The 22,760-nt window shown below is 39.4% G+C and overlaps 1 protein-coding gene across 2 annotated transcripts in view; it reads left to right on the plus strand.

Annotated features, from left to right (window-relative positions):
* The window catches only part of si:ch211-1a19.3, a 35,579-nt gene extending 14,647 nt beyond the window's left edge, over positions 1–20,932 (plus strand). For both annotated transcript variants that reach the window (XM_034207076.1, XM_034207067.1), the window contains 4 exons: positions 10,960–11,056; positions 16,905–17,058; positions 18,264–18,397; positions 19,623–20,932. In XM_034207076.1, coding sequence (XP_034062967.1) covers positions 10,960–11,056; positions 16,905–17,058; positions 18,264–18,397; positions 19,623–19,624 — 387 coding nt within the window. In that variant the 3' untranslated portion in view covers positions 19,625–20,932. The remainder of the gene's footprint in view (positions 1–10,959; positions 11,057–16,904; positions 17,059–18,263; positions 18,398–19,622) is intronic.
* Positions 20,933–22,760: the final 1,828 nt, after the last annotated feature.

The following is a 22,760-nucleotide window of genomic DNA, read 5'->3' on the forward strand; positions in this document are numbered from 1 at the left end:
CCTCTCCTCGCTTCACCTCTGCTCCGCTCCTCCCTCTCTGCTCCCTCATCATTTCCCAACTTTGACTTCTCCCCTACCTTTTTTTAAATGTCTACTCCCCTTGTGGGAAAGCCTCAGTATTTGCTGAAGGGAAACTCTCACGTCATCGCTGTGGATTGTGGAGTTTCGGGAATATTCCCACTTTGTATTAATAGTAACAGAAAGTGTGCAAACATGAAGTGTTACTTGGTAACGGAGATGTGTCCAGGTAGAACTACATTACCCAGAATTCCCTTCCAACACTGCCTTCTGACCAGAGGTGGGAAGTAGTGGAGTACAAATACTTTGTTACTGTACTTAAGTACATTTTTCTGGTATCAGTACTTTACTCCACTACTTATTTTTCTTGCGACTTTTTACTTTGACTTCTTACATGTTGAACACAAATACCTGAACTTTCTACTTCTTACATGTTGAACTCAAATACCTGTACTTTCTACTTCTTACATGTTGAACTCAAATACCTGTACTTTCTACTTCTTACATGTTGAACTCATATACCTGTACTTTCTACTTCTTACATGTTGAACACAAATACCTGTACTTTCTACTTCTTACATGTTGAACTCAAATACCTGTACTTTCTACTTCTTACATGTTGAACTCAAATACCTGTACTTTCTACTTCTCACATGTTGAACACAAATACCTGTACTTTCTACTTCTTACATGTTGAACTCAAATACCTGTACTTTCTACTTCTTACATGTTGAACTCAAATACCTGTACTTTCTACTTCTCACATGTTGAACACAAATACCTGTACTTTCTACTTCTTACATGTTGAACCCAAATACCTGTACTTTCTACTTCTTACATGTTGAACACAAATACCTGTACTTTCTACTTCTTACATGTTGAACACAAATACCTGTACTTTCTACTTCTTACATGTTGAACTCAAATACCTGTACTTTCTACTTCTCACATGTTGAACACAAATACCTGTACTTTCTACTTCTTACATGTTGAACCCAAATACCTGTACTTTCTACTTCTTACATGTTGAACTCAAATACCTGTACTTTCTACTTCTTACATGTTGAACACAAATACCTGTACTTTCTACTTCTTACATGTTGAACACAAATACCTGTACTTTCTACTTCTTACATGTTGAACTCAAATACCTGTACTTTCTACTTCTTACATGTTGAACACAAATACCTGTACTTTCTACTTCTTACATGTTGAACTCAAATACCTGTACTTTCTACTTCTCACATGTTGAACACAAATACCTGTACTTTCTACTTCTTACATGTTGAACACAAATACCTGTACTTTCTACTTCTTACATGTTGAACCCAAATACCTGTACTTTCTACTTCTTACATGTTGAATACAAATACCTGTACTTTCTACTTCTTACATGTTGAACTCAAATACCTGTACTTTCTACTTCTCACATGTTGAACACAAATACCTGTACTTTCTACTTCTTACATGTTGAACACAAATACCTGTACTTTCTACTTCTTACATGTTGAACCCAAATACCTGTACTTTCTACTTCTTACATGTTGAACACAAATACCTGTACTTTCTACTTCTTACATGTTGAACACAAATACCTGTACTTTCTACTTCTTACATGTTGAATACAAATACCTGTACTTTCTACTTCTTACATGTTGAACACAAATACCTGTACTTTCTACTTCTTACATGTTGAATACAAATACCTGTACTTTCTACTTCTTACATGTTGAACACAAATACCTGTACTTTCTACTTCTTACATGTTGAACTCAAATACCTGTACTTTCTACTTCTTACATGTTGAACACAAATACCTGTACTTTCTACTTCTTACATGTTGAACACAAATACCTGTACTTTCTACTTCTTACATGTTGAACTCAAATACCTGTACTTTCTACTTCTTACATGTTGAACACAAATACCTGTACTTTCTACTTCTTACATGTTGAACACAAATACCTGTACTTTCTACTTCTTACATGTTGAACCCAAATACCTGTACTTTCTACTTCTCACATGTTGAACACAAATACCTGTACTTTCTACTTCTTACATGTTGAACACAAATACCTGTACTTTCTACTTCTTACATGTTGAACCCAAATACCTGTACTTTCTACTTCTCACATGTTGAACACAAATACCTGTACTTTCTACTTCTTACATGTTGAACACAAATACCTGTACTTTCTACTTCTTACATGTTGAACTCAAATACCTGTACTTTCTACTTCTTACATGTTGAACACAAATACCTGTACTTTCTACTTCTTACATGTTGAACACAAATACCTGTACTTTCTACTTCTTACATGTTGAACCCAAATACCTGTACTTTCTACTTCTCACATGTTGAACACAAATACCTGTACTTTCTACTTCTTACATGTTGAACACAAATACCTGTACTTTCTACTTCTTACATGTTGAACACAAATACTTGTACTTTCTACTTCTCTCATTTTCCAAACAGCTGGTTCCTTTAGTCTGAATGTGTGTTTGGTGCGTGATCATTATTCTTTAGAGTCATTGCGTGCCTATTGATTTGAACACGATCCGTGTGTCCATCATTTCCTGGTCTTCTCTAAAGAAGAGGGACCAATGGAAACGTTGTCATGTTGCCGTTGTTCAGCATGGAAACATTCATTAGCTAACAATGACATTATTGTTCTATTAATATAAAGGGAGGTCAGGTACTCTTTAAAACAGCTGCTAGTTATGGGTACTTTTTACTGAAGTACATTTCAAAGCCTCTTTACTTTGACTTGAGGAAAGAAGTTTAGTCAGTACTTCTACTTTCACCAGAGTATTTTTAAACACGAGTATCTGTACTTCTACTCGAGTAAAGGAAGTGTGGACTTTTGCCCTCTCTGCTCCTGACCTGCATGCTACTAGATACTACAGATGCTAATGCAGTTAAACAAGTTCTTTTCAAACTTGTGTTTGTTTTAGAGACATGTGTCTAATAAGATTTCTTGCACACTTTCTTGAATCTGAGTGTTCCTGTTACCTTTTATACATTAGGGTTCATCTCAGTCATGCCTCTGTCGTCTTACCTTTTTATAATGATTTATCATAGTGTGAAAGTCTTGGTTAACCCTCCACACTTGAAGTTGACATTAGTCTTGTTTGTCAGATTACTGGATTTCGCACGTGGTGTCTTTATCAAATTAAGAGATAATAAAGTCATAAATTCCCGTGGATCGATTGAGAGACATGACTTCACGTTAGTCCTTGACAACTCGTAGCTTGTCATTTTTTTACAACCTGCGACGACTTCCAAGAAGAAGAATATAAACAAACATGAGCATGCTTAATGTCTCATGTCTAGAAAAGCTGTGATCTTAGGGCGATCTGAGCTTGTATTGGTCAACATCAACGAACAATTGGATATTTGTTGTACTCCAAAAAAGGAAAGAACACCAAACACTAATGGTTGCATTTCAGTTTTAAAAACGGGTAAGACAGAGACGAGCTGGACAAAAGCAAAGCGAAAAGTAGAGTGCATAATTTAGGTGAAATATCGTGGATCTACAGAACCGCAAATCCCTAAAACCATTTAATTAAACATGACCACGATAAGAAACCTGCAAATTATCAGATCTGAAAGAAAACCTGCTAAGTTTCCATCCATTTCTACATGTGCCAAAAACACAGACAAGGCTTTTTTATTAATAAGTAAGAAGAACTTTAAGTACATCAATGTAACTGCTTTTGGATAAATTCATTCATTTTTTTTACAATATACAGCATTAGTTCTCAGATAATGTCTTTTATATCCAAGTTAATCTTCTAATGTGCAAAAAAATATCCATAATCAAGTCATTTTAAAGTGACTCGAATTGTGAAGTCAGTGGATATACACACCCTTACTATCATATACTCTGAACACGTTACTAGTGTCTTGACTTGACCACCAATATTTGGATTCTACACATATGGAAAAGTTAAATCAATGCAGATTCAGTGTGTGCTGTCAGCAGGAAGTTCTCTCACAATTGCACAAGAGAAGTTTGTTTTTCTTTGAGCTTAGTGACAACTTCCTGTCTCTCCTTTTTGCGAAAAACACTATTATTTAACCCCCTCAGGTCATCACTTAATCTCTGCATACAGTCACTGCTGCATTCCTTCAAAAATAAAAGCCCTGGAACTGTTTCCACCATCTGCTGATCACCTGACCTCAAAAATTACTCTCTTTACCCCGCTGCATGCTGGGTAAATACTTCACTTTTCACCTTTGTTTTCTGTCGGTGTTGGACGGAGGATAACTGAGCTGCACTTCAGCGGCTCTCTGCTGTGAAACCTGTGAACCACATGTGATATTTGCAGGTGAACTGTGATATTTAGAGGGCGTGGATTCACATATTTCCAGCTGGTATTGATCTAAAATCAGACTTGTTGACTAGGATATTGATTACATTTGCGTGTGGTAGAGTAACGGTTGTACAGCTAGTTTAATCTAATTATTCTCTTGTATGACCTACCTACCTACCTACCTACCTACCTACCTACCTACCTACCTACCTACCTACCTACCTACCTACCTACCTACCTACCTACCTACCTACCTACCTACCTACCTACCTACCTACCTACCTACCTACCTACCTACCTACCTACCTACCTACCTACCTACCTAAATCTTGAAGGCTGAAGTCTGAAGCCCATTGACAACAGAATAATGATTTAAAAAGGCCATAATAATAAACCGTCTCGTAATAATAACTTAGTATTTCAAACGATTGACCGAGTGACTTATTTTGCAATTATAAGTCATCATTTTGAGATACTCAGTATATACAAATAACTCCTTGTTATTATTAGTTGATGAGAAAGTTTGCTCCTGTAAGTTTGGTGGCTTTCCCTATTTTACAGTTAAACAGTTCACTAAAACATGTTTTGAAAACATTTAACATGGGGAAAAGGCCTTAATGCCATTTGCAAAAGCCATTAGGAGCTCAAGAGGATTATATATAATGCTCTTAGGCCAGGATATTGGGACAGTTTCGACAAATATGGCCCAAATATATTTTTAAAGGGGACCTATCATGCAAAATGTCTTTTATACATCAACATGTGTCCCCGGTGTGTCAGGGAACTCACGCAGCGTCAGAAAATAAAACCCTCCCTCTTTTCCTCCGTACCCAAATCTCTAAAAACGGGGAACAACGGAGCTGATCCAGATTTGCGTCCGATATGATGTAATATCTGAAATGTGGACCCACGGCCCAATCAGAAACGTTACTATCAGAAACAATGCCCGACTGTTTTGGACGTAATATGGTCGGTGTTTACATTAGCATCGCTAACACTCAGAGCTAACCTGTACTGGAGAGCATGTGTGTGAAGAAGCAGGAAGTAAAAAGGAACTCACCTTGTGGTATAACCGGCAAGAGAGAAAGCCTTTGAGCTCCAAACTGTTTCAGAGAGAATCCTTGATAATCCATGATATGGCGTTTCATCACTGCAGCATTTAGTTTAGACAGTAGCTGCCGGTTCCGCATGAGCTCAGACCCCTCCTCTTTTATTTTTAAAGCTTTATACATAAAATCAGCACTTTTGAAACAGGAAGTGAAACAGAGGGATATGAGGCATGGGTAGAATGGGTGATCTGTTTGGTATTTTGAGCAAAACACTTCATAGACATGTTTTTTATATATTTTTATATATCTGAGAGCTACGCTATTGCCTACATATAGCATGATAGGTGACCTTTAAAGAAAGTTATCAACAGTAGCTTCAAGAGAGGAATCTGCAGGTCAGGCCATAACAATTGCAACTGTTTCTTCTCTCCTATTGAGCGTTATGAAAACAAGACTGAGCGCTGCTTCCTGTGAATCACTTCCTGTCGAGCAGCTCCAGGTGTTTGTTGGGAGGAAATCCCCAAACGCTTGAGACTGAAACAAAGTGTTCAGACCGTACAGAGATCACGGTGCTAAGTAAATGCAAATAACAAAAATGAAACTAAATACATTTAAAAAAACGAAAATGACACCTGATCAAAACAAAGAAATATAATCTCACCTCTTTGTCTTTGAGTAACTTCAAGATGGTTTTCAATATGTCTTTAAACGTAGTAGCCCTGATTATTGTGGTTTAGGCGTCCCTAGGAGTGCTTGAGGAGGTTAAAAGGCTCCTTCATGAGGTTATAGTCGTCATGATAAATGTTTCAGGGGCTTATTGAGAATATTTGTGTCTCTGTTTCTGAGTTTTAGACGTAAATGAGTCTTTGATTTGATTAGAAAATGCATTTGTTTTGGTCTGAGGTGATTCTTGTCATTTAGTGTCTCTGTGTGGTGATGGTTACGTTTCTCTTTGTGGTCATATTGCAAACCTTTGTAGTATTTTTGTAGCTGTTTTGTGACTCGGCAGCTATTCAGCAGATCTTAATATCATTTCCGCACCTTTTTATAGTCATTGTAGTTGATTTTCTTCTCTATAGTTGTTTTGAATCTTCTTCTTTATCTCTTTGTTGTCATTTTAGGCTCTTACTGATTTTTTCATGTGTCTTTTCAACCCAGTCTCACGGCATTTCGTGTTCACCAACACGATTTCCCCCTTTTTCGTGTTGCACAGCACGATTTTAAAAGCAATGTATTTCTATTGGTAGTATGTTTCAACCCAGTCTCACGGAATTACGTGTTATAGGGAGACCGGAAGCTGTGTGGTTCATAAAAACATGTTCTTACTCAATATCAAGCCACGATTATTGCTTTTATTTCAAATCGTATCATTTCGGACTTTTGTTGCCGTCTGTGAGGAAAATAAATGAGGCTCAGAGCATCGAAACTGGATCGAACCAGCCCCCCCCCCCCCCCCCCCCCCCCTATTGGGAACGTTTTCGTTTTTCCAACAATTAAAAGTTGCCAGTATTAAACACCAATTATTAACCAATTAAAATGGACCGATTAAACATCTCTCTGAGCCTCATTTCTTTTCCTCACAGACGGCAGCAAAACGATTTAAAATAAAAGCAATAATCGTGGCTTGATATTGAGTAAGAACATGTTTTTAAGAACCACACAGCTTCCGGTCTTCCTATAACACGTAATGCCGTGAGACTGGGTTGGTCTTTTCGTAGCACTTATTTGATCTCGGCTCTGCTGACGTACCAAACACAGCAAATGTTTGAAGACGATGACATTTCACACCTGAGCCTCTGAGCAGGAGGTGTGCGATTCTAATGAATGTTTGATGTAACATCAAGATGACTAGCTTTTCCCTTCTCCTCTAAACACTCCCTGTTGCTCGGTACATTAGTATTATTACAACATTAGTTAGTGTGCTTACACAGTTTATGTTATTATGGCATTAGAAGTCTCTCAGTGTGAGCACATTTTAACTGACTGTTGCTTTAAGTGCAGGACAGTGTTTAAAGAGCCGATCTAACAATAACGTCTGCGTTCAGAGAAAGGAATGTTTCTGAAAGCCGTCCTGTTTTCAATCTCCACCTGAGCTCTGAGGCAGACAGCAGCTGCGGCCTGCAGTCAAAGAAGAGGATGAATCTGGTGCTTTCTTGTATTAAATATGTTGTTTTTTTATTTAAAAGAGCCCAAGATTGCTTTAAGGGTCCCTTTCCTGTAGTGTGCTATATAGTTACATCACTATGTTACAGTCGCGCTGCTATTGGCTAGCACTCCAACACATTGTATGTGAGAGGCTAAGGGGCGGGACATCTCTAAGCAGTTGACCAATCACAACAGAGCCGGCCAGCTAACCAATCAGAGCAGACTGGGCTCTGGTTTCAGACAGAGGGTGAAAAGAGGTGCTGCAGCATGAGAACAATAAAGAGCTTTTTGAACATTAAAGCATGGAGACATGTAGAGACACTACATACTGATATACACCTGAACATCAGCAGGAGAGGACTCTTTAAAGTAGAGACACTACATACTGATATACACCTGAACATCAGCAGGAGAGGACTCTTTAAAGTAGAGACACTACATACTGATATACACCTGAACATCAGCAGGAGAGGACTCTTTAAAGTAGAGACACTACATACTGATATACACCTGAACATCATCAGGAGAGGACTCTTTAAAGTAGAGACACTACATACTGATATACACCTGAACATCAGCAGGAGAGGACTCTTTAAAGTAGATACACTATACTGATATACACCTGAACATCAGCAGGAGAGGACTCTTTAAAGCAGAGACACTACATACTGATATGCACCTGAACATCAGCAGGAGAGGACTCTTTAAAGTAGAGACACTACATACTGATATACACCTGAACATCAGCAGGAGAGGACTCTTTAAAGTAGAGACACTACATACTGATATACACCTGAACATCAGCAGGAGAGGACTCTTTAAAGTAGAGACACTACATACTGATATACACCTGAACATCAGCAGGAGAGGACTCTTTAAAGTAGAGACACTACATACTGATATACACCTGAACATCAGCAGGAGAGGACTCTTTAAAGCAGAGACACTACATACTGATATGCACCTGAACATCAGCAGGAGAGGACTCTTTAAAGCAGAGACACTACATACTGATATACACCTGAACATGAGCAGGAGAGGACTCTTTAAAGTAGAGACACTACATACTGATATACACCTGAACATCAGCAGGAGAGGACTCTTTAAAGTAGAGACACTACATACTGATATACACCTGAACATCAGCAGGAGAGGACTCTTTAAAGTAGAGACACTACATACTGATATACACCTGAACATCAGCAGGAGAGGACTCTTTAAAGTAGAGACACTACATACTGATATACACCTGAATATCAGCAGGAGAGGACTCTTTAAAGTAGAGACACTATATACTGATATACACCTGAACATCAGCAGGAGAGGACTCTTTAAAGTAGAGACACTACATACTGATATACACCTGAACATCAGCAGGAGAGGACTCTTTAAAGTAGAGACACTACATACTGATATACACCTGAACATCAGCAGGAGAGGACTCTTTAAAGTAGAGACACTACATACTGATATACACCTGAACATCAGCAGGAGAGGACTCTTTAAAGTAGAGACACTACATACTGATATAAACCTGAACATCAACAGGAGAGGACTCTTTAAAGTAGAGACACTATATACTGATATACACCTGAACATCAGCAGGAGAGGACTCTTTAAAGTAGAGACACTACATACTGATATACACCTGAACATCAGCAGGAGAGGACTCTTTAAAGTAGAGACACTACATACTGATATACACCTGAATATCAGCAGGAGAGGACTCTTTAAAGTAGAGACACTATATACTGATATGCACCTGAACATCAGCAGGAGAGGACTCTTTAAAGTAGAGACACTACATACTGATATACACCTGAACATCAGCAGGAGAGGACTCTTTAAAGTAGAGACACTACATACTGATATACACCTGAACATCAGCAGGAGAGAACTCTTTAAAGTAGAGACACTACATACTGATATACACCTGAATATCAGCAGGAGAGGACTCTTTAAAGTAGAGACACTACATACTGATATACACCTGAACATCAGCAGGAGAGGACTCTTTAAAGTAGAGACACTACATACTGATATACACCTGAACATCAGCAGGAGAGGACTCTTTAAAGTAGAGACACTAAATACTGATATACACCTGAACATCAGCAGGAGAGGACTCTTTAAGGACCTGACACAGTTTGCACCAAAGTGTCCTTAATCTTAATTGCAGTACTACTTCGGAAAAAATAAGGAAACATAGGAAGGAAGCTAAAACAGGAGGCAAGAAAGAATACAATAAAGAAAGGAAGTAATAAGTAAAAAATGTCAATGTCAAGTAAATTACAGCAGCTTAAACATATAAATCTAGTTTCCACATGGGCCTCAACATCTCTCCTACCTATAGGAGCAAGACAAACAGACTCTATAGTTGTTTAGCCTCATTGCGTTGTTGTTTTGTGAGTCCTGTAGTCGTTTATGTGTCTTTGTGGTCATTTTGTGTCTCTGCAGTTTTTTTATAATAATTCTGGGCCTATTTGTGGTAATTGTTATATCTTTGTTTTCACTTTCAGTCATTTTGTGTCTCTTTGTAGACGTTTTGAGTCTTGTCCTGGTTGGTATGTGTCTATTAAAGCAACATTATACAGATGAAGGTCAAAGGCAGGCCTTGACACTTTTGCTCCTTATAATCCATCAATGAAGCACTGTAATATTTCAAAAACACATTACGTATATTTGCTTTTAAAAACATGTCCTGAATGCAGCATGATACACAGTGTACGTGTGACTGTTGGCGAGCTCCTGTGTGTTTTCCTCTGGTGTGTGTGTGTGTGTGTGTGTGTGTGTGTGTGTGTGTGTGTGTGTGTGTGTGTGTGTGTGTGTGTGTGTGTGTGTGTGTGTGTGTGTGTGCCTAGCATTACTATAGTTGTGGGGACCTAAATATGTTTACACAGTCACGTGTGGGGACTCGCCTCCCTTATGGGGACAAAATGGAGGTCCCCATGAGGGAGTCATTAATTTTAGGGTGAAGACTTGGTTAGGGTTAGGCATGTGTTGGTTATGGTTAAGGTTAGGATAAGTCTCCAGGAAATGCATGTAAGTCAATGTAATGTCCCCTGAAGTGATGTATACATGGTATATGTGTGTGTGTGTGTGTATGTGTGTGTGTGTGTGTGTGTGTGTGATACTATTTGATAAGTGATTGTCTGTTCTCCATTACTTATTATCACTGTGTGCTGCTCTTTAGTGAGGAAAGTTTCCCACAGGAACTTAAATGCTGGTGTGTGTGTGTGTGTGTGTGTGTGTGTGTGTGTGTGTGTGTGTGTGTGTGTGTGTGTGTGTGGTGTGTGTGTGGTGTGTGTGTGTGTGTGTGTGTGTGTGTGTGTGTGTGTGTGTGTGTGTGTGTGTGTGTGTGTGTGTGTGTGTGTGTGTGTGTGTGTGTGTGTGTGTGTGTGTGTGTGTGTGTGTGTGTGCGCTGCAGGTGGTCCTGAACTGGAACATCAGCGATCTGCAGGAGAAGGTGGAGCTGCTGCGTCAGACGGAGACCAACCTCACGGCTCAGACCGTTCTGCAGGAAGGTAAAGGAACACTCACTCTGTAGGAAAATCTCCATCACTGCCATGAAAGGAGACTTTTCTCATCGAGTCTCCGAGCGTTCGGGGTATTCTTAGCTGCATTTTCCCTCCCCTGTTACCATGAGAACCGGTGAGTCAGAGTAAATAAACACACGATTGGTCGGGTTGAAAAGAAACCCACAAAGAACTACAAAAACAACTGGAATGTGAAACGATCTCTGGAAAGAGTTTCCTTTTAATTATCAGTCAGAAACCACAGGTTTAAGTATTTGCAAGAAAACATGAATCCACAAGGATGGGAATTGTTATTTTCTTTTACAGAAATCAGCAGGGAGAATTAAAAGGAATGAATGAAAAGTAGGAAGGGAAATAAGGAAAGGAAAAGCAATCTAAAATGTTGTTTTAGTCAAACACGCAGACTAAAGTACAAAAGTAACGTTTTTTTACTAATTCTTCCACAGAGAGCATCGGTTGTCAGGGAGGCGTGTGTAAGGAATTAAACAAACTATAAAAACAGTCATCAATGGGAATCAATGGGAACTTCCATCCCTAACATTGTTAAAAACGGAAATGGCCGATGCAGTTTTTCATGAATATCAATAAAAAACTATTTGATATGATGTTTTTCACCAGACGGGACGCCATGGAGCGTGTGCACCATTTTGTGAGTTTCTGAGCGTCCACAGTACTCTGAAAATGCAGAATAATAATAATCTGATTATTTCAGATTATATTGAAAGACATTTTTACAAATCTGGGTCGTAAGAGGAGTAAACACCGTCTGAACTTTAATGTCCCAGCACCAACATGGCGGTTGAATCAACTCATTTCCATCCACTCTTCCACAACGAGGAAATAAAATATTAAAAGTGGTTAAAATCACTAAAAGTCTGGCCATGTTGAGACTCATCATCAGCATCTTTGATTTATTCACAAGTTATAAGAAATACAGGTAGAATCGAACATTTAATTAAGACTTATACAGTTATAGATCAAGGGCCCAGACACTTAACATACATCATTTTAATTATATTAATACATACATGTATATACAGGGGTTTTAAATATAGTATTAGGGCAATACTGTGGCGCTGATCTTGTTTGTAAGATATATAAATTCTCCTGAGAACATGTATACAAGATGGCGCCGCGGTATAAACAACAACAAAACATCAGAGGCCTGCACTACGAAGCCGGATGTTCTCTTATCGGCTAACTTCAGGGAGAACTCTGGGTTTCCGGTCCTACGACGCTGGTTCTCTTTTTAGCGGGCTAGATCTCCATGGTAACTTATGCTGAGCGGCTAACCTGGTCGGGACCAGGTTAGGTTGCAGGCTAAGAGATCAACTTAGTGAAAGCACCGCCTGCTGACCAATCAGAGCTCAGTGTGTGGAGTTTAAAGCGATCAAGTCATATTACAGGAGAAAGAAAATACAGAAAAACTGCCATTGCAGGAAAGACGGCCGGCAAAAATCACCGACTGTGTGAACGTGAACATTAATAGAATATCACCTCCATCTTCAGAGCAATCTGACTGTTATAACATTAGCGTTAAGAAAGCTTACTTAAATATCTGCCACAACATAAGTAACTGGATCAGAGTAACATTAAGTACAATCCGCGGCATATCACTTCATAATGTATCATATATCTCCTGATCTGAGTCAGCTGAGCCGTATCTGGCCGTGCAACACTCACAGTGTCACAGACTGTATGCAGAAGTATTATTTTAAGCAACACATTAAGTTGAGGAAACACTCGAGACAAATGTAATTAAAGTCAGATCGTGTTTTAGACGGGCAGTGATATCATAAACCTGTTAATGTACGCATTCAAACACTTGTTCTGTTACCAGCTGTATTCACCTTGCAGGTGCAGCTCTGTGGCTTTGATCCTGGATAAAGTGTTTAAGTCATGGATGTTTAAAGTTTAACTTCTTCATATTTGTCTAATATTAAAGTTCACTTTTCATTCAGGAAGTATGACGCTGCGCTGTCAGTATGCTTGTCCATGTTTGTGATTGGTCAAATGTTGCTAACCCCGCCCCTTTCATGTGAACGCGCACCTAACTAGATAGGGCAAAGCTGGCTTGAGTTAACGAGTTGATAACCAGCGTCGTAGGACCGCTTAGCGAGAGCGCGTTTGTTTTGGATTGGGTAAACCGGGTAACTCAAACACATCCAGGTTATGTTGAACCGGCTTCGTCGTACAGGCCTCTGAGCTCCTTAAAAACGAAACTGTCTCTGCCGCCTAACGCTCTATTCGACACATATTTCTGGAGTAATTATACACTTTGACATTTTAGGTGGAAAATCTGCATTTTGGTGTGAGGGCGCACGCAGGGAGTGAGCGGGAGACAAATCCCTGATATATACAGTATATTAAGAGAGTTCATATATTATACGGTGCAAGTCTGTTTTCTTACAAGAAGTTTAGAAACTGAGTATTATAGTGAGACTTTTTAACATATTTGAAACAGAAATTCAGTATCAAGTGTAATTTTCTGCCTTTTTTCAAAATATTTTTGTAAAATAAATGAAGCCGTAATTTCAAACAAAGCTGTTGGGAAGTTTCTCTCCGCACCGTGCCATGAGGAATACAGAGTTTAAAACAATACCTTCCTTGAGTAACCCTCCCCAGCCGCTCCATGGGAAGTGCAGAGAGGCTTTATTAAAGGTGACTTCCTGCTGTGAACAGTGGGAGGGAAATGATGGATTCCTGTGTGGCTCAGATAGGAGAGAGCATTGTGTTTCTGATAAACATCTCAGAGCGACCCGCCTGGAACAAGTGAGTCAGGACCAGGAGTCACATCGGGACCTCATCAGAACCAAATCATCACGTTCATTAAGTGACGGAAGAAGTGCTCTTTTTAAATAAAGGGGAAATACTACAGTGGAATGGGAAGTATAACATGTCATGCTCGTCTCCCTACCTCCCTCTATCTCCTTCTTCATCTCCTTCCTTCCTTGTCTCCTTATCTCCCTACCTCGCTCCATCTCCTCCTCTCATTCTTCCTCTCCTCTCCATCTTTCCATACCTCCCTCCATCTCCTTCTCTCCTTCCTCCTCTCCTTCTCTCATCTCCTTATTTCCCTACCTCCCTCTATCTCCTCCTCTCCTCTCTTTCCTTCTTTCCTACCTCCCTCCATCTCCTTCTCTCCTCTCCTTCCTTCCTCATCTCCTCTCCTTCCTCCTCTCCTCCTCTCATCTCCTCTCCTTTTCCTTCTTTCCTACCTCCTTTCATCTCCTCCTCTCCTTCTCTCATCTCCTTATCTCCCTCTATCTCCTCCTCTCCTCTCTTTCCTTCTTTCCATACCTCCCTCCATCTCCTTCTCTCCTTCCTCCTCTCCTTCTCTCATCTCCTTATTTCCCTACCTCCCTCTATCTCCTCCCTCTCCTCTCTTCCTTCTTTCCATACCTCCTCCATCTCCTTCTCCTCCTCTCCTTCCTTCCTCATCTCCTCTCCTTCCTCCTCTCCTCCTCTCATCTCTCTCTCCTTTTCCTTCTTTCCTACCTCCTTCCATCTCCTCCTCTCCTTCTCTCATCTCCTTATCTCCCTCTATCTCCTCCTCTCCTCTCTTTCCTTCTTTCCTACCTCCCTCCATCTCCTTCTCTCCTCTCCTTCCTTCCTCATCTCCTCTCCTTCCTCCTCTCCTCCTCTCATCTCCTTATCTCCTCTCCCTTCTTTCCTACCTCCCTCCATCTCCTCCTCTTCTCTCCTTCCTCATATCCTCTCCTTATCTCCCTACCTCCCCCTATCTCCTCCTCTCCTCTCCTTCCTTCCTCATATCCTCTCCTTCTCTCATCTCCCTACCTCCCTCCATCTCCTCCTCTCCTCTCTTTCTTTCGTTCTTTCCTCCATCTCCTTCTTTCCTCCCTCCCTCTATCTCCTCCTCTCCTTCTTTCCTCCCTCCCTCCCTCTATATCCTCCTCTCCTCTCCTTCTTTCCTACCTCCTTCCTCTTCCTCCTCTCTTATTATGTATATTGAAATCTTATTTAAGCAAACAATCGGAAGTCATTGAAATACCTGATTGCGGTACAAAGACCTCTAATTGTTATTTAGCCTCCGAACTTACTCAAACAGTTCTTGTTAAACCTTTGTTTCGTTTGTTAAGATAAGTGTCCGTTTGTTAAGATAAGAGTCCGTTTGTTAAGATAAGTGTCCGTTTGTTAAGATAAGTGTCCGTTTGTTAAGATAAGTGTCCGTTTGTTAAGATAAGTGTCCGTTTGTTAAGATAAGTGTCCGTTTGTTTAGAGCAGACGAAGAGTATTTCAAGCCGAAATGAAGTGATTTCTGGAAGTGAGCTCACTGATGCAAAACCTTCCCACAAACGAGCTAGAGAACAGAAAACATGAGAGCTGGCAGCTTGAATCATTCCTCAGATAACACACACTGTCGTCATTCTGCAATAACACACACACGCCGTTTCCTTATAAGTTAAGAAGCTCAGAAAACACTTGATTCTACGTCATCAAGTGATGTCATGTAACTACGTACTTTTAAAGTACTTTATTTGATCTAAAAGTGGGCCCACATTGACAAACTACTACCTGATAAATACACAATATCATGTATTAAAGAAAGCCATTCTGCACAATAAAATAAACATTTACTTTTGATACCTCAAGTCCATTTAGCTCATAAAACCTTCTTTGCTTGAATTCAGGTTATTTTTAGACTCCAGTTTTACCACTTCTTCTTCTTCTTCTTAATTAAAGGATCTGAGTACTTCCACCATTATAAGGTGGCCTTATCCCCCCCTTGGTTACTGTTGCTATGTTGGACAACAGTATCACTGCATCAGACGCTAAAAATAGAAACGATAATTAAATCAAAAGTTGCCCAGAGCGTAAACATTTGGTTTTCAAGTGGATAAGTGTTTCTGTTCGGTGGTGATTTCATAATGATCGAGGCTTTAGTAGCTTTTCTAATGTCTTTGTTGTTTTTAAAGTGTGTGTATTATTATTATTATTGTCCTGCCTTGCTCATGTGTGCCATGCTTAATTATATTCATGGCACATATTAAAGAGGCCTATTACGCTTTTTTGGGGGGTTTTCAAAATACAGATTACAAAATCCTTTTAATAAACATCTATATGTAATACTACATCATCTTGTAAGGAAACAACCTGAAAAGGAATTTTTTCATTTACATTTTTCATGGATGTATGTTTCCCCAACTGACCACACGGGGGCGCCAACATTAAGCCCATTTTATTATTTTAAATGCTGAAGCCAGAACTTTAGTTGTAGAGTCTAATATAACAGAAAACAGGTATTTATTCTGTAATGTTCGTTGGATCATGGTTTCATTCGGGACGTGTGTGTGTGTGTGTGTGTGTGTGTGTGTGTGTGTGTGTGTGTGTGTGTGTGTGTGTGTGTGTGTGTGTGTGTGTGTGTGTGTGTGTGTGTGTGTGTGTGTGTGTGTGTGTGTGTGTGTGTGTGTGTGTGTGTGTGTGTGTGTGTGTGTGTGTGGCCTAGCATTACTATAGTTGTGGGGACCTAAATCTGTTTACACAGTCACGTGTGGGGACTCGCCTCCCTTATGGGGACATAATGGAGGTCCCATGAGGGAAATAATTAATTTTAGGGTGAAGACTTGGTTAGGGTAAGGTTAAGGGTTAGGCATGTGTTGGTTATGGTTAAGGTTAGGATAAGTCTCCAGGAAATGCATGTAAGTCAATGTAATGTCCCCTGAAGTGATGTATACATGGTATAGGTGGGTGTGTGTGTGTGTGTGTGAGCTCCTTTTTTCTGTAATGACACATTACTATGGCACATGCTCGAGCTACTGTATGTAGAATATTGGTGGGTTACAGTTCAGCTAAATGTTTCTGTGTCTGTGTTCAGATCACATCGAGGCGCTGCAGCAGAACGTGACGGAGGCGGGTCATCAGACGGAGTCGTGCTCCAGCCTGCAGGCGGCAGCAGAGAGTCAGATGCTGGCGGCTCAGAGTCAGACCCGGGCCTGTGAGTCCAGACAGCAGTACCAGCAAAAACAGCTGTGAGTACAATACTTACCTGCTACTGTTGAGTTAACTGATTATTTAACATTTTTGTATTTTAAAAACATGTTTCTTTACTCCTTCCCCCTTCTTCATAAGTCTCTCTAATCCATTTCATTGTATCTTGTGTTTTGTTCAAATGTTTTTGGAATTCTTGCATTCTTTTATACAATCTTTTTATATTGTAAAGTGTCTTTAAGTACTTCGAAAAAATGTTATATTAATCAAATGTATTTGTAATGGCAATTTTCTTTTCCTATGTCCTATATATTTTTGCCGTTACATTCACAGAAGGGTTGAAAAGTGATCCAGACGCAGACACAAACAGATGATTTTCCGGTCCTTAGTTGTGGTTTATGATGATGTTTATTCGTCTTTACAAACCAGGGTTAATTTAGCGTTCTAGTGATTCTATGAGCATCTGCCGGGCTGGTGGAATCGGTATGCTCTTCTCCTACTGTGTCCACACATCTCCTGTCACCTATGACCTCCTTATATACACCCGGTGCAGCTAAACCCCGCCACCCAGTGTTCATAAATAATATTGCACTATACATATAACTTAAATAAACTGACACACCAACATCACCCACAAAATGGCTCCTACAGTATTAATATTATTATTATTGTTGTTCAATGCACGACTGGGGAAGACGTAGTAAGCAAAGATGATTCGAAAAAATAAATCTAACAGACAGTTAAACTACAGTTAAACCAAAACAAACAATTTTCAAATTTGTATTTATTTGTGTCTCCCCTGTACCGGAGTTTTTCTATGCCGTACATGAGTGCAGTCAATGAAAGTAATAGAACGTTTGCTTGGTTTTAATGGCTGATTATTTGTTGTCTGTTCTGATAAATATGAATATAATAGAAAGTATTTCAAAATGTTATTTAAGAACAGCACTTAAAGGTTAAATATCTCATCTGTGGAAGTCGTGGCTCTGTAAAAAGCACGACCAATCATCTGAGCCGGCTAAAGTAACTGGATGGCCTACCTGCCTGTCAGCCTTCCATCTGTGCACAAACTGATCTCGTGCCCTCATTGGTCATGTGTGCGTTCGTGTGTGTTGGAGGAGGGGCTCTGTAAGGAAGTCTGAAGGAAGAGGCAGATTTGTTCCGGTTGTGTATTTTCAAACTCTAGCGCACTCGAGCTGCTTTCTCCATTCTTACCTACGCATTTCCTGATGTTTCTGTGTTTTAGTCAGAAGTGTAAAGAGGTGGAGTCAGAGGCTCCTCAGCAGGAGCTGGCGGGCGGAGGATCCTCTGCCCCCCCGACTCTCTCTGGGATTCCTGCTCTGATGCTTCTGCTCTGCAGCGCTCTGCATCTGATAACCTGTGAGTCTCATAAGCACTCTCACACACGACTGCTGCACCCAAACGCATCGTCCACTCTGCAAAATATCTACTATTAAGTGTGACTGTAACTGAGACGTAGTTTGGTTTAATATGTTTAGTTTATTCTGTCGTTTTCAACTTTAATTTACAAGTTTTCAAACTTTATACAGAAATGTTGTCAACCAAATCTCCAAACTTGTTATCAAATAATAATATGTCAGTATATTGATCCCTGCTTGATTCCCAAATCTAGATTGTTGCTTGTATATTATTCAAATCTTCACCTTTTTTCCCCCTAAGGTGCTATAACGTGACATTTCTAACTGGGATCATTTCAATAATTACTTAATCTAATTATGTATTTTTTTATTTTATTTGTATTATTATTATTATTATAATATAATAACCTTTTTATTTTTATTGTTAATGATATTTTTGCTAGTTTAACACACATACATACAAATCACATGAAATACATGTAGTGTTTGTGCAAGGGCAGCTGCAATGGAATAAATCTACGCTTTAGACCAGGGGGGTCAAACTCAATATCATCGCGGGCCACATTAGAATTATGGTTGCTCTCAAAGGGCCGGTGGTAACTTTAAGACTATATAAATATACATAGATAAAAATATAATATATATAAAATAATGTATTATTTTACATTATTTCCTCTGCATTGGATTATTATCGGATAGGGTAATAACTTCACAATTAACTGTCTGAAAGCAGAAGTCTAGGGCAAATAATTGCAAGTCTCTTCGGTGCATCTCACAAAATGAGATGCATTGTGGGACATGTAGTTTATGGGCAACGTGCTCCTGTAAAGCGGCACGTAACCTTATAATACAAGTGGCCTACAAGCTCTTGAAGGCCACATAAAATGAAGTGGCGGGCCGGATTTGGCCCCCGGGCCTTGAGTTTAACACCCCTGCTCTAGACTTTTAAAATATGTATATTTATAATAAAACACACCCGAAACAAAAATGAAAGGTGAAATATCTACATACAAATTTAGAGAATATTCAACCTTGTCTCGTAAATGTACTCTCCTCTAATCTTAGCGCTTTCTCTTGAGGGTTTTTATATATTTTGTATTTAAATTTGACCTACAAGAGCCCTAAAGTTGTCATAAATGTTGATAATCGTAGGGCTTCCTCCCTTATTGACAGAACACAAGTGTTGTTACTATTATATATTAAAGTATTTGTTGTTGTGTGATCAGGAGCTCAGCGCGGCGGCGTCCTGTCAATCGACGCGAGCACTGAGGACCGCAATGACTGCTGTACACACACTTCCTGTCTGCGTGACACACTTCCTGTCTTCGGGACACAACAGACACATCGCCATGGAGACGCTGACGTGACGAACGATTGGACAGAAAACTTTGCTTTGACTTGAACTGATGAGACGTTCACTGACGCCGCCGCTTCACCACTGTTTGATTTTTTAGAGTTTATTTTCTTCATGAAGCTTAGCTGCTGCTTTTTTAACTTCCTGCTGATGCTTTGTCACACTTTAGCCTGTTTTAATATTAATTATTCAAGTTTAATCCTCTGTCTTTACTTCTTACTGTTATTTCTCCTGAAAATCCACATGCTGAGAATAGAGATGTCTGCACAGTAAATGTCCTGAAAACGCCAGAGGTAGAAGAAGTATTAAAACCTCAAGTTAAAGTCCTGCATTCAAAATGTAACTTTGGTTAAAATACAAAAGTATTAGCATTCAAATATAACTACACTTAACTTGAATACTTGAGTCCCATATCTGATAAAGCACTTTTCACCAGTGATAAGCCTACGTGCTGCATTCAAGAACTCTATACTGTATATTTTACAGTGAATCATTCATTTGCAGAATTTCTCTGCTTCTTCTTAAACAGAGAGGAAGTGAACCTTTTCAAAATGAGAGCAGACATGATGATTCTCCTCTCTGCTGGTTTATTTAACCCTCCTGTTGTCTTCGGGTCAAATCTGACCGATTTACTACTTTACATATAAAATAGCTGATTACCACTTCCATTGAATTTTGGATGATTTAGTCAACTTTGTAACACCCATGGTGTTCCAGGTCCCACACACACACACACACACACACACACACACACACACACACACACACACACACACACCAGAGGAAAACACACAGGAGCTCGCCAACAGTCACACGTACACTGTGTATCATGCTGCATTCAGGACATGTTTTTAAAAGCAAATATACGTAATGTGTTTTTGAAATATTACAGTGCTTCATTGATGGATTATAAGGAGCAAAAGTGTCAAGGCCTGCCTTTGACCTTCATCTGTATAATGTTGCTTTAATAGACACATACCAACCAGGACAAGACTCAAAACGTCTACAAAGAAACATGAATAGACTACAAAGAGACACAAAATGACTGCAAAAAAGACCGAAAGTGAAAACAAAGATATAACAATTACCACAAATAGGCCCAGAATTATTATTAAAAAAACTGCAGAGACACAAAATGACCACAAAGACACATAAACGACTACAGGACTCACAAAACAACAACACAATTAGGCTAACCAACTAACAGAACAATTTGACACATTTCCCGCTCTTATGTGCCCCTCCCCCACATGGATCACACCTGTCACACGCAATACATGTTCAGTGTCTATTCTTTGTATATTTACTGCAGTTCTTCATGTATACCAGTAGTCTGATACAATATGTACAGTTTGAAAGGGTGTTAAATGAAATGTGGTGATGATTAATGGTTTTTGTGTTAATGTCATAGCAGTTAAAACAGGACCGGTCAGATTTGACCGCGAACACCAAAGTAAGGGGGGAAACGAGGACAATAGGAGGGTTACAACAAATCCAATCTACTAAAGACAGGTGAACGAGTTCCTGTTAATACCTGAAATCTGGTCTCTTCCTGGACCAGGTATTGTTAAATATTGAGGATGAAGAGGAGTAAGAACCATATACTGTATATAAGAAGAAGGAGAGGAGGTTTTTATCTCTATATTTTGTCAAAGAGGCAGAAAAACGTGTCAGGATTGTTTGTGTTTGTTTCTTTCTGAACGCAGCTTGACGAAGCAACGACTCGACTTTTAGAAGCTTTTATCTAATTTGGGGACGGGTGGGGGGGGGGGGGGGGGGGGGGGGGGGGGGCTGAGGACGGGTTGAATGTCTTATGAGGATTAATAAACCTGAAAAGTTTCTAACATGTTGTCTTTGTCTTGATTTACGTTGAGGTATTCATCAAGTGAGAAAGACTTGGATAAGAAACTCTTTTATTGTATGATTAGCAAGTCAAGCCTTGTTATTTACTTCTGATAAAAAAATTGAATTTTCTTTATTTAAATTGTATGTTTAAATTGTATGTTTGAAATGGGATTAGGACTCAAAGGGGAAATCATATTTTTTATTTTATGGACAGACTTTTATCATCTAAAAAAACTGAGGCTTTAAATACTTGCAAATATTTGTTTTTGTGATTGTTTTAATATTTTTGGGAGGTCAGTAACTACTCTAACTCTAATATCCTGTATTTTATTTATACACTAGCAGATTTGACCAACAGATGGCGCTATTTCACTGTGAAATGCTTCAAAACGGCATGTTGCTTCAGGGGCAAATTACTGCTAATGAGGTAGTATAATAATCAAGAGACACTTGAAGTACCACATTTAAAAGCATGTCGAATTTGTTGTTGTTGTATTAACTCATTTAAAAATAATTGATGCAATGTCTCATATGTATTTTACTTGATACTGGGGGTAGTAAGGCAAGGCAAGTTTATTTATATAGCACCTTTCAGCACCAGGTAATTCAAGGTGCTAGTAAAATATGTAATAATATGTATATCATGTTTGTTAATCAATTAAACCTGTCAGGTTAATGTAGTGCAGTAAAAAGTAATAATTACCCCTGAGATTTAAGTCGCTTTCAAATACTCCAGTGAAGTACAAGCACCTACACATTGTATAAAAGTGCAGGTTAAATATAAGCCTACAGTATTAAGGTGTTAAAGTACACACTTAATTTATTATGTATTATTAAGATTGTTTATTGATCCTCCTGTGAGAGTCAGCAGGTGATGTTTTCCCACAGTTCAGTCTGCCAGAAGGGGGCGGGACCTGTCACTGTAACAAGCCAATGATGAGTGGGCGTGGAGCCAAGCATCTGAGCCAATCAGACAGTAACAGGTCCCAGAGGAGAGAGGGGGCGTGTTTCAATTAGTCTGTGTTTGTGAGAGAGAGAGAGAGAGAGAGTGTGTGTGTGTGTGTGTGTGTGTGTGTGTGTGTGTGTCCTAGCATTACTATACTTGTGGGGACATACATCTTTTTACACAGTCACGTGTGGAGACTCGGTTCCCTTATGGGGACAA

This window comes from Gymnodraco acuticeps, unplaced genomic scaffold (genome assembly GCF_902827175.1).
Source record: "Gymnodraco acuticeps unplaced genomic scaffold, fGymAcu1.1, whole genome shotgun sequence".
In the NCBI taxonomy this organism is placed as follows: domain Eukaryota; kingdom Metazoa; phylum Chordata; class Actinopteri; order Perciformes; family Bathydraconidae; genus Gymnodraco; species Gymnodraco acuticeps.